Source organism: Archocentrus centrarchus, chromosome 22 (assembly GCF_007364275.1).
Source record: "Archocentrus centrarchus isolate MPI-CPG fArcCen1 chromosome 22, fArcCen1, whole genome shotgun sequence".
NCBI lineage: Eukaryota > Metazoa > Chordata > Actinopteri > Cichliformes > Cichlidae > Archocentrus > Archocentrus centrarchus.
Window position 1 is genome coordinate 21,634,075 of NC_044367.1, and position 12,942 is coordinate 21,647,016.

The following is a 12,942-nucleotide window of genomic DNA, read 5'->3' on the forward strand; positions in this document are numbered from 1 at the left end:
CATATACAAACTATACATCATAGCAGGTCTCGCTACCTACCTTCCCTTTCACTCACGCTGATATTCTTCTGTCACAAATGACCCCTGACACTCATCTACCCCCTACTAGCACTCTTCTTCACCTCCGCTATCCACTGTTTGTTGCTGTGGATGGTTGACCCAAGGTATTTCAACTCATCCACCTTCACTATTACACCCGTTTCCTTCTCAGTCACACACATGTATTCGCTCTTGCTTCTACTGACTTTCATTCCTCTTCTCTCCAGATTCTCTTCCACCTTTTCCCTACACTCACTACAGATCAAAATGTTATCTACAAACATCAGGCCTGACCTCTTCTGTCAGCCTCAGAGCTGATCCCTGATGCAATCCCACCCTCACCTTGAACCCATCTGTCACACCTAATGCACACCTTACCACTGTCTCTCTGTCCTGCACCACCCTCACATACTTCCTGCCAGTTTCTCTTTTGGTACCCTACCACATGCTTTCTCTAGACCAGGGCTCTTCAACTCCAGGCCTCGAGATCCCCGGTCCTGCAGGTTTTAGATGTGTCCCTGATCAAACACACCTGAATCAAATGGTTGAATTACCTCCTCAGTATGCAGTCAAGTTCTCCAGAGTCCTGCAAATGACTTCTATATTTGATTCAGGTGTGTTGAAGCAGAGACACATCTAAAACCTGCAGGACAGGGGCTCTTGAGGCCTGGAGCTGAAGAGCCTTGCTCTAGACCAGTGGTTCTCAAATCCAGGCCTCGTGGCCCAGTGTCCTGCAGGTTTTAGATGTGTCCCTGATTCAACAAACCTGAATCAAATGGCTGAATTACCTCCTCAGTATGCAGTCAGGTTCTCCAGAGTCCTGCTAATGACTTCTATATTTGACTCAGGTGTGTTGAAGCAGAGACACATCTAAAACCTGCAGGACACTGGGCCACGAGGCCTGGATTTGAGAACCACTGCTCTAGACAATAAGAGAAGAGAGGTGGTTATCAGTGAAAAGTAGTACAGCTTAAAGCAGAGAAAAGGCACTACAAATATGGTTTGCTTTGAGAATGCTGATTGAGAAGTACAGAGAACATCAGAGGGAGCAAACCAGTTGTCAAAAATAAACATTTTACAACACTAATCACATCTGTATATGGAAGTCTGATCCACTGAAGTTTTATGTTTGAATAGAACATTATAATTTTTTTTTTAATTATGAAGGACAGCAGATTCAAGAAAAACAGACATTTCCTTTTTTAAAAATGCATGTTTATTAGTTCACATGGAGTAGTGCCTCCAAACACCACCACTAAATTAAAGCAGAATGTGTCCAACATGTTGGAGAACAGATGAATGAAATTCCTCCTGAACGGCATTAACAAAGAAAAGAAATACAACCAAAGTTTTATCATGCAGCACATTTTCCCCCAAAACTTTCAGTCCACAATTTAGACTCTGTCACACTCTCTCTCTCTCTCTCACTCACTCACTCACACACACACAGACACACACACACAGACACACAGGGCAGCAGCTCCTTGCCGATGGAATGGAGGGCCGTGTGGCATGTTCACAGTCTGCTGGACCAGAAAACTGCAGACAGCAGGACTGAAAGCTCAGGAAGTCAGTCATAGAGACGCGCTTACTTATTTCACCAGCCCAATCTTCTTAGCTTCTGTTTCATATATCAATAACCTCCACATTTTTACTATGAAGACTTCTGCTTCTTCATCGAGAACCTAAACACAAACAGGTCAGTTAAACAAATTATATATTACAAAGCTGAATAAATGCATGAAATGAGTCTTTCATCTTCTTTTTTTTTTTTTTTTTTTTTTATTCTTTGATTTTACTAAAGTAGATTTTCATGATTCACCTTTCAAAATTATACATAATTATTTTATACTGGGCCTTGGTGCAGCGCCCCTCAGTTCATCTGCTGTCTGATACAGCCTTGAACACCTTTTCCCCTTCTTTCCAATGAGCAAACAAAAGGTTTGAACACCAGGTGGGCAGGGCTTCTGCGCTCACAGTCAGCTGTGAGCCTGAGATGACCATAGTAAGGATGTAAACTCACTGACATAATACAGCTAGGATATTTTTTTTTTTTTTTTTAACTGTCAGAAACTTAGCAATGAGAGCAGTAAGAAGCCTGAGCTTTTGGCTATTATTGCTTATTTGCACAGCATTCAAACAGTATCTATATCCTGCATCCATGTGACAGTAGTAATTCCTTGGAAAGGGATGCTGTGGGCGATTACCTGCATCCTTTAAAAACCAAATGTGGTTATATAGTGTTAGGCAGCAGGAGTCGAGTTTAATCTGAAGCAGCCAGAGCTGAAAAGACACTTCTCTACTTGGAAAGAAAACTTTACTTTTGTGCCTATTAGCCTGCTATCCATCAATGTTAAGGGTAAATTAACAAGAACTCATTTAGTAATAAATATTGTAGTAATTGTTGTAGTGTTGCACTGTGTTAGTCAAGTCTACAGGGCATTTTACAAAGAACTTCAAACAACCAAACTTCCCCAAAAGATGGATTACATATGTGAGATGTTCAAAGACTTGGCTTTGGAATCCAGAAAAAAAGTTTAACTTACCATAGCAACATCATCAAGAATACCCTGAGGCGTGCTGTGTGCCATTACCTAGTCGTAAAAGAAAAATAAATCAAGAGTGAGCAACATGCCAAACAATTCAGCACCACAAGCATAAGGAGGCATGAAATTTCAAAGGTACGGTCAGAAACTTTAGAACTGTTAAACACTGTGTTTCCAGGATTTCTATAAAGAATGATAACTGACCTTAGAACAGACAAAATCAACCAACGTGGGTTCCTCCTCTCCAATATACTCTATAATTTTCTTATTAATCCACGGTCTAATGCGACGATCCATCAGAGTCTATAGAAAGTACATAAAAAACAAAACATAGCTTATTTTTTAGCTACTGGTTATGGAAATAGGTGCAAATCCAAAGGTTGTCAAGCTTTTTACCGAATCAACCATAGCCCAGTCCAAAGGATAGGAGAAGAGCTCTGGCCTGGCGGTGGGGATCTTCTCTATAAGGCTTTTTATGTGCTTGCGTTTCTCCTCTGTGTTGATGCTGCCTTTGGCCCCTGATATTTCAGCTCCATCCAGTCCCAGGCTCTTATCATCATCACCATAGTCCAGTGGAACCAGTTTCCGTTTGCGAGGCTGCTCATCTGCCTCCTCTTCATCAAACTTGTTGAAAACACTGTCCACAGTTGCCAATTTCTTTCGCTTTCCTGCACTGAGCTGACTGGGACTGTTGGTGGCACCTGAAGGAAAAAATGAGCAGGAAAGATGGTTTATTCATGGAAAAAGCAGTACCACTAAAGAAACAGATCTGTATGTGCTCTTGGCTTTTCTGCTGTACTCACCAAGCTTGAGACTGAGGCCAATCTTGGGCCTGTGTTCCTCTGGAGGTTGGACCTCTGGAGTATTCTCGCCTGGAATGATGATGCCGCAGAGAGATTCATTGCCGGGTGTGTTTGGAGTCACATTTCCACTGGCAGAGGACACCGAGGGAGCAGTAGTGATTGGTCGCATGACGGGTTTGAGTTGCGGCTTAGCTTCTTGTGAGTCCTCCCCATCGCGGTAATCATCTTCATCCCCTTCTTCCACATCATCATCATCTGAATGCTGCGGGGGAACTTGAGGCTCCGGCTCTACAGGCCTTCCGGAGCCTCTCTTCTCCCGATCCTTGTGAGCTTTCTCCTGCTTCACATCCTCCTCAGGTTCAAGTTTCAGAGGTGGCTGTCGTCTGCGCTCTGCTTCCTCCTCCATCTACATAAATATGCAACACATAAGCAACCTCAGGAACTCTTCGGTGACTGGTGGATTTATATATTAATAATAAATGCACTATCATCCTTACAGATTGAGGAAAAAGGAAAAAATGGGAATTCTGCTGGAGCAAACTAAAATTCTCTGTATCTTTCAAATGTCTTTTTCAGAGGACAGAAACAGTTCCAGGTGGACTTACCCTCTGTAACTCAGCATCAGGGTCAGGGTGACCCTCAGCGAGAAGTCTTTGTCTAATTTCCTCGAGCTCCTCTTTCTCCCTTTTCCGGTCTCGTTCATCCAACTCTATCTCCTTTTCTCGGTCACGAAGTCGCTTCTGCAAAGCGCTGCCCCTGAAAATAAGAATTGGAAAGTTACGTAATTAAACAAAAAAAAAAAAAAGCACCTCACACTTTTAAATGCAAATTAACGGTCACCTGTAATATTTTGGGTCATCCCTGTCGTCGTCGTAGTCTTCAAGGAACTCTTTGAGCCTTTTGGCTTCTTTCATCTGATTTTATGCACAAAATGAAATTTAAACAGTAAATCAAGCCTAACATTTTCACATAACTATAAATAGTAAATAGTTTAAAAACAGTTTCATCCAGTGTGGTATTCGTTTTTGTGTACCATTTCACGACGCCTCTCATCCTCTCGCTCGGCGTCTTTGCTATAGTCACGAGCCTTCTTCCTCTCTCGGACCTCCCAGTTTTTCAGGCGCTTTAAGAAGGCACAGAAAAGCATTTCAAATCAGTAATCAGTCAAATATAAACAGTTATTTACTTATGTGCAATTTTCATCAGATTAAAATGACAGGAGAGATCATATACAAACTTCTTGGTAAGCTGCCTCCTTGTCTCTAAGCCTCCTCTCAAGTCTCCGCCGTTCATACATGTCCTCCTCATCTTCTTCACGGTCTCGTTTTTTATTGTCTCTAGACCTCTCTCTGTTAAAAATGATGGGTTACTGACCAACTTATTTATATTAAATAAAGTTGAAATGCAGGGAAAAATGTAAAAAAAAAAAAGGTCAAGCAAATATTTGGCCACAGTCAGCAACAACTGCTAAATGCATTTCACTACAGTGGTTTCAATATGGATTTTTTTTTTATAATATAGTTGTTTTCTACAAATAATCAATTCAACACAACAGCCTCTAAAATCAAAATTATCCAAACAACTACTGACAAAATATCCTGGGTTTCATTTAGAGCTACTAAATAAATCTAAGAATTTTTAATTGTACCTTATGAAAGTTTGAAGTGGGGAACACATCTAGCAGGTTTTTATGTTATGGATAATTTAATCTAAGTAATTTATTAAGTTACCAGTAATACTGCCACATGCACACAGGCCCATGACGCAGACCTGTCGCTATGGCTGGGCCCTAGGGGGCGTGCCCGCCCGCTGATATGTTTGGGGCCGCCCTGGCCCGCCCACCCAAGCCAGATCACTAATCAAGCTAATAATAGTGGTGCCCCACTGTTGGATTTCATAAGCCCCCCTTAAGACTGAGATCTGGCGATGGGACTGCCATGACGCTCTCACTTTGGAGAAACTTATGGATGGACCTTAATGTCTGCTGTAAACTCAGGAGAAAGACATCAAAAAACAGCTGGAAGCAACAATCTAACTTCAGCTTCAGGCAGAGATTTGTCAAATCCCAAACTGTTGTTAATAACAGATAGGTGTCATTAATCCAATCTATGACAATCTCTGTCTTGATCCCTATAAATTGCGTAAAGTTGTATTTATAACATTTCAATCTGTCATGGATATAAAATTGCAAATCAAAGTAAATAGAAAACTCATCATATAAGAAAGGAGTTTGGCAATTCTGGGGAGGTCTGCATGTCCTACCAAACTAAATGCACACCAACTTTGTCTTTTGTGTTCTGTGCAATGTTTTATTTTTGTACTGGTGTTTGCCTGATTTTCAGATGTGTTATGAATAACTTAAAAATAAATAAATAAATAAATAAAGGAATGTCTGTTAGCCTTCCTTTAGAATAGTCTTTGCAGAGCGAGACTATCAGGCAGAAAATGAAAGTCAATGTTTACGGCATTCTTCAAAACAATCATGTCTTTTAGTGAGCTGGGTAATTCAAGATGCAGAAGAGACAGGCACTAATGATGGATGGCATCACCGTTGACACAACAATATACACTGAGACTTCTCCCAAGATAAAAGTAATACATAAATGATGCTAAGTCCAACACAAGTGACCAGAATGCTCATTCAGATATGAAGCAAACACATTCAGATTAACAGAAAGAAATGTGTGTCTTATGAAAGGGCTTACAGGTATTAATAATTAAGTTATTAACAAACTGCCAGTGCTATAAAAAGAAGCTGGCTCTCCTTGGACAAACACAGACACATTTTTTAGCCTTTAAGATGAATCAGTGCAGAGGTTTTATGAGCCAGTCCATGCTGTCTTGCATTAGAACTGACCTCGATCTGCTGCGGGCTTCACTGACATCTCGACTTCGCTCCCTCTCCCGCTCCCGTTCCTTCGTCCTCTCGCGTTCACGATCTCTCTCTCTCTCGCTCACGGTCACGATCACGATCCCGGTCTCTTTCCCGCTCCTTGTCCCTTTCTCTCTCCCTTTCCTTCTCTTTCTCGCGATCGCGACGCTCCCTTTCGCGCTCTCGCTCTTTGTCTCTCTCTCTCCTTTCTCTCTCGAGCTCCAGGCGTTCCTTTTCTTTCTTGCCTTTTTCCTCCTCCAGTTTCTGCAGGAGCCCACACGGGAAAAAAAAAAGGGAAATTGTGTTACTGGATGCAAAATCCCCCCCCCCCCCCAAAAAATACTAAACACATACAAATATAAACAATTTATCAGCAAAAAAAAAAAAAAAAAAAAAAATGGTTTAGACTCCCTGTTCCAGAAATGCTCACGTACTACCATGACTCATTGTTTTGGAGAAGCTGGCTGCTCCAAGACGGGAACTGGTTTCCTCCAGGTAGAGTGGTCCACAGCTTGAGCAGGTTTAATGTATATAATGCTCGTTTCGGGACACACTTATGTAAAACCATAAATGACAGTTTATTTTTGAAAGACACCTAAAAAATTGGGGGTGTCTGGGTTTATATGAGGGGTTCCACCAAAGAAACCATTTCAGGTGTTTTGAAAACACTTACAGTCTTCTTTTCCTGTGTCGTGAGATCATTTCTTGTTCTGGCCTCAGCATTCAGCCTCCCTTCTTTATCATATTATTTAGCACTGAATCATTTTTTTCCCCAGCATATATAATAAGTCAACACATCTTCTGCTGTAATGATGGGCTCTATGATGATCTGGGATTATTATCTGATGTCAAAAGGCAAATAAATACCGGTCAAACCAACATCTGGTCATTTTCCAAATCAAAGTGCACTCATGTGAAAGCAGAAAAGTGACAGATTTTAACTTATGTAATCAATCCTGAATGTTAAATTGCATATACATAGGAATTTACTGGAAACTGGGTCTTTTTTACTGTGCTCAGTAAAACAAAGCTCTGAAAATGAAAGTATCTGCAAAGTCAGCTTTGAAGCTTTAGTCCACCAAGGTTATAAAGATCCAACTATAAACTTAAGATCACCACAATATAATGCCCTGGCTTTACATATAGGTGCCAAGTGGATTAAAACAAGCCCAAGCTGAACACGGCGAATGGCCAAACTAAGTAAATTACATAATCTGTTCCCATGTCATTTCTACATGGTCATCTGAGAAGCAAGAAAGCAATGCCAGACTGCAGCGTAAGCGATCCCCTCCACTCCACAGCAGTGCGGGACTTCAGTATGAAGCCGAGCAACTGAACAATCATTTGAACCCGTTTTATATATCTGTGAAACCCAATCACTGCTGACTGGTTCTCACAGCTGCTCATTGAGAATCTGAGTAAACAAAGTATGAACCATTTATCTACATTCTCACTAAATAACATTTAAATCATGGCATTTTCCCCAGTCTGTTCTGGAGCTACTGGTGTGAAACTTACAGATGATGAACTAGGGTTTCAGCACTTCTCTGCCCCTACACATCCTACAGGCTACATGTGGAAGGAAAAGCAAGTCAAGAGCAAAGTCAATATAATCAGGAAGAAAAATGTCCAAACGATGCCTGTGAAGCAGTTTCATCTTATTACAACTCATCCACATAACATCAATATCAGCGTGTTTTTAAATTCAAACAGATCAGATACTGCATTTCATTTTGCCACAAAGAAATTAGTGAAGCAGTCTTACCAGCAGGTTGTCTTGTGGTGCCTGTCTGGTCTCTCCAACCCAATGAAAAAAAACCTTCAGTGTCAGACCCACAGTTCAAACAGACTCCTGACTGATCTGACAAATGTTTGAGGTGGTAGCTTTGACGATTTGACTAGTTAACATTTAAACTACGGTACTGAAAATGTGGGTCTGACAGCTATTAACTAGGAAACAAAAAGTAGAAAAGGACCACAGAGGCAGAAATTATAGCAATTAAATTTAACTACATTTAAGTCTGCTTCAACGCCATTTCTAGCACTTTTACCTTAATGCCTAAGGGAGAGTTTCGATAGAAGACCTGGCAGTTCACTCTCACTGTTTTGCAACATAATTTTTCCAACCTGTAACTTACCTCATGTTTGAAATTATTTAGTGATGACTGTGAAAAATTGGACTTTAAAAATTATCTCAAAAATGATGTCATGACGACGTTCCTAATTTATACTGTGTGTTTGATATGATGTTAAGTTTGTTCCTCTTTGTTGATGGCAGTTAGTTTGGTATATAATAGCAACTATGTTTTGTGTGTGTGTGTGTGTGTGTGGGGGGGGGGGGGGGGGGGGGGGGGGGGTTGTCACCTGGAAATACTAAGAAATTTTTATTTTTGGCACTTGCAGTTCTGATACACATAATCAGACCTTTTTTTTTTTTTTTTTTTTATTTTGTTAGTTGTCTATTACTTAAAAAAACAGCATACTACTGATGGGAAATCCCTTATTTTAAAAAGCAGCAAATAAAGCCGCTAAATGGTGTTCATCCTAAACTGCAGCTTCCTTATTTACTAACTTGACTTACTGAATGCATTCTCTCATTGCTAAATTGCAGCGTGAGGGTCTAAGGGTAAAAAAACAAAAGAGAGACAGGAAAGCCATTACTTACCTCACATGTCTTCAGACCACAGAGTGCTGTGAAGGGGCGCTCCCTGCTTCAGTAATACTACAGGCTGCAGTTCAAACTGCTGCAGTGGTTAGGCTCTTTCAGTCTGTGTGTTTTTCAAACACGTTATTTATCATCTGAGGACATGCAGAGGTTCACTGAGCTACCCAACCTGACAATGGAAATGTCACCTACTAGGAATTGGTCCATTATAATCCCAGCACCAATAGCTGTGGCACTTTTTAATCACCAGAGTCCGCGAAAAAATGTAATACAAGTGCACTGAGAGCCAGCTGCCCCTCTGCAAATCCTACAGAAGGGAGCGCCCAAAATGAGTAAAGAAGAAATGAAAGATCATACTTACATCCTATCCTCGCAACTTTTTCCAAAGCTGAGATTCTGAGATTCATCTTGCTCTAGTCACCAAATGAACTCTACCATATTGGTGGGGTTTAATCAATAGATTAGCTTTAGTTGGAATTTAACATTGTGTCCATGCACTCTGTGTGATGAATTTAGCTTGTGCAGAGCGAAATATTTTAGTTTCAATCAGTATTGTGAACAGTGACAACTCTTGGCCAGTTTGGAAATACTGACAGGTACTATAAAGTAATTAATGGGTGTCTTAAGTATTAATGGATAATATTAAATATTAAAATCAACATCCACTACTTTCTGCTCCTTGATTGTTTGAGTTTCATTAAGGTAATCTAAGAACTAACTGACTACCAAGAGACTATGGTTGACAGTAACAGAATAGTCTTAAGCTGCAGATCCAGTTTGCGTTAGAGGAATTTCTACTAACAAATTTGGAGGATTTCTTCTTCAAAACCTAATTTACAGAGTAGCAAGAACAGTCTGATACATTACCTTGTGTGTGTCCCGGAATTTACTGATCTCTCTGGAAATCAAGTCTCTCTTGTCATCCTCCATCTCCATGGCATTGATATCCTCCTTACACAAAGGAAAGAAAGACAAGAAACAAGAACACTAAGTACTCACCAACTGCTATTAAAAATAAATAAATAAAAATACAGCACCTGGAGTCTTGCTCCAGCCTTTTTTTTTTTCCATGTGCATCATGCAAAGACTACCTCATCTTTCTTCTCTTTCCGCTTCTTGTTGCGAGGCTGACTGTCAGGATCCTGTGAGGGAGCATTAAGCTCACTTGCATACTCTCTGATTAGGACATCTATTGCCCCCTTCACAGCCTGGTCCCTACGCAGAGTTTCTTCATCAAGAACCTCCTCCTCATCTTCATCCCCATTTTTTCCACTGCCACTGACTCCCTATTGGTTAAAACAAGAAAAAAAAACAAAAAACTTTCAAACACAATTTATCACAATCATCAAAACAACAGATGAACAGCATACCCCATTTGCACTCCTCTTCTTGGCCTTCCACTCATCTAGCTGGGCCTTAGTCTTGGCATCAACCTTCACCAACAGCTTCTTATCACCTAAGAGCAACTCATGCAGAAGTCTGAGGGCTCGCAGTGTGGATTCAGGTTCCTTATACTCACAGAAACCAAAAGCTTGTAGGAGTTGAGAATAAAATAAAGTTAGTTCAAGAGATCTTTAAGCAGAGATACCAAAATATCTGATAACTTTATTAAATAAAAATATTTGGGGAAAAGATATTTTCCCCAAATCACTGATTTATTGACTTTAATAGAAAAATGACAAAAACCACATACAGAAAATTAACACATGAAAATAGACCATTTAAGCTTGAAGGAAGGGAAGTATCAGAAGGATTTAAAATACCAGGAGTGTTAGGACTATGCACCATAAACCCCCAGAGAAGATTTTTAAAATGTGTTTACCTTGAAGTTTCCCAGAGGCACCCTGGACTCTTTTCCAGCTTAGAACAATACCACATTTCTATATTGGAAAAGGACAGAAAAAAGACCATTTCATTCATAGTACAAATGATGACAATAACAATTAATTAATGACTAACTGATCACATAGAAAACAGTATTTGTGTATCCCTGTAACAATACTTCCTGGATATTGGCTACTTGAGAGACTGAAACAATGATCACACCATGTGAAAACCTCACTGCCCTTTAACTTCATCATATGTTGGAGATTTGCATGTGACCAAACAAGAATAAATGTCACCTGCAACTCTTTTACCATTGCTGTCTATTCAATATTTATCTGATTGCAGCTTCTCAATATTTAAAGCTCTGTCACAAAAAAAGTCAAGATTTTTCACACCAAATTTACAATCGTTTCACATCAAAAGACCACTAATTTACATTCATAGGATTATTTTGTTTCAGTAACAGTCAACTCACTGCCAGAAGCTGTCTGACCAACATGTCAGATGCCTTTTCAGAAATGTTCCCGACAAACACAGTGGTGGTGGGGCCACCACTGTCCTCTGCATCCTTGGCTCTGACTGTGCCAGGCTCCTTTTTTGGAGTCATCGGCTTCTGTGCTACAGCAACTGTGGCTGGAACGAGAACCTGCAACATAAATTTGTGGTATTCAAACGTCACTTATATGCAGGGGTAACACCAATGAGAACAAAAAAAATGCAAACACAATAAGCAGCTACTAGGGGGTCTAGGGGCTTTACTTCCTTGACTAAATAAGAAATAAAATGAGCTGCACCAAGTGTCATTGGTGATGTGAAAATATTATGTTTTTAAGAGCAGGTTATTCAGAATGCAGTAGGAAGCTGTCGTGCAGTAGGAGCTCCTGTTTTCAAACTCACTGTGGGTGTGGGGGTCACTACACCCATATGAACCGGTATCATAGGAGTACCTGAAACAGAAAATAAGATACAGCACTCAGTCAGGAGTTAAACCAAACAACAACAGATAATATATATTGCTGCACACACAATTCCCAAAGTCAATAACAAGAAAGTGATCTGTTATGTAAACATTTAACTTTGAATGTTAATTAAGGGCAATTTCCCGTAATTTTCTTCACTTGTTTTAAAGGTACAGGTTTTAAGTTATATCAGTTTACTGGCTCTTTAGATATCTTGCTTCTTGACGGTTATGTGTGATCACTCTACTATTAGCTGATGCTTCACTCATAATGTGAGGCCAGTAGCTGCAGCTTTATCAGGAATGTAACATCACTGCTGCTTCTCCTTCAGTGTCACACAGCTGGCACTTCACAATGTGTTCCTTAACCGACTCGAGGGCTAGTTTACAAACACACAGCTGTTCAGTACCTGGTGGGACTCCAGGGGCAAAGCCTCCATACTGTGGAGGGGGGATCCTGGGAGGTAACTGTGGGATACCGATCTGCTGGCGGTTTATTGGAGGAGGGTACGACATCCTGAAGTCTCCAGAAACCTACAGGAGAAAAGATATTCAGCAAACTAGCAAGACACCAGTGGAACATATATTTATCTGTTCAGCCTCGGGTCAAGTGAGAAAGTTCGGACAGACGAGACGACTGCTGACATGGCAGTCAAACTGAGCAGGTGGGATACCTGCTCAGTCACGTAAAAGCAGCCACGTTAACTAGCTAAATTAGCTGAGAGTAGCTAACGCATTCTCTCTGGCCTTGCTGCTACACATTAGCTGCTACACATTAGCTGCTAAACATTAGCTGCAGCGGTCATCCACGGATTTACCCACCTAGAACACCAAGAGTAAAACAAAACCAGGGCCTAATCACGCAATTAATGATCCAAATAAATTCCAATTAAATACAGTGGACAGAAAACCAGAACGCTAATGATTAGCGTTGTAATTTTCATCGGTGAGCTACGGGAACCCTTCGGATACAAATAACTGACACCTATTCTTTTTCGAAATGAATCATGGGATAGCGTAGCTTTAGGGTTCTCTTTACTGCCCTGTTTTCAGGCTGGCAGGCAGAAAACACGCCCATGTGCATTCCTAAAATAACGGGACCTACGAATGTCCTGTAGAATATAGATGACATTTATCTGAACTTTGCTTGCAAAAAAGACTTGTAAAGAAAAATCCCCATTCCCTTCAATAGTAAATGTTTATGTTTTATACAATTCTTAGAGTCATAAAAC

General features: G+C 40.5%; 1 protein-coding gene across 1 annotated transcript; it reads right to left on the minus strand.

Moving 5' to 3' along the window:
• Positions 1-1,232: 1,232 nt before the first annotated feature.
• Positions 1,233-12,705, minus strand: rbm25a (RNA binding motif protein 25a). The gene is given in 19 exon segments (XM_030718250.1): positions 1,233-1,724; positions 2,586-2,633; positions 2,790-2,888; positions 2,982-3,286; positions 3,389-3,794; positions 3,994-4,144; positions 4,229-4,302; positions 4,422-4,511; positions 4,626-4,737; positions 6,246-6,338; positions 6,340-6,524; positions 9,793-9,876; positions 10,017-10,211; positions 10,296-10,456; positions 10,748-10,805; positions 11,228-11,398; positions 11,650-11,699; positions 12,121-12,244; positions 12,533-12,705. Coding segments are annotated over 18 exon segments (2,481 nt in total). The 5' UTR covers positions 12,227-12,244; positions 12,533-12,705; the 3' UTR covers positions 1,233-1,631.
• Between the last annotated feature and the right edge of the window lie 237 nt (positions 12,706-12,942).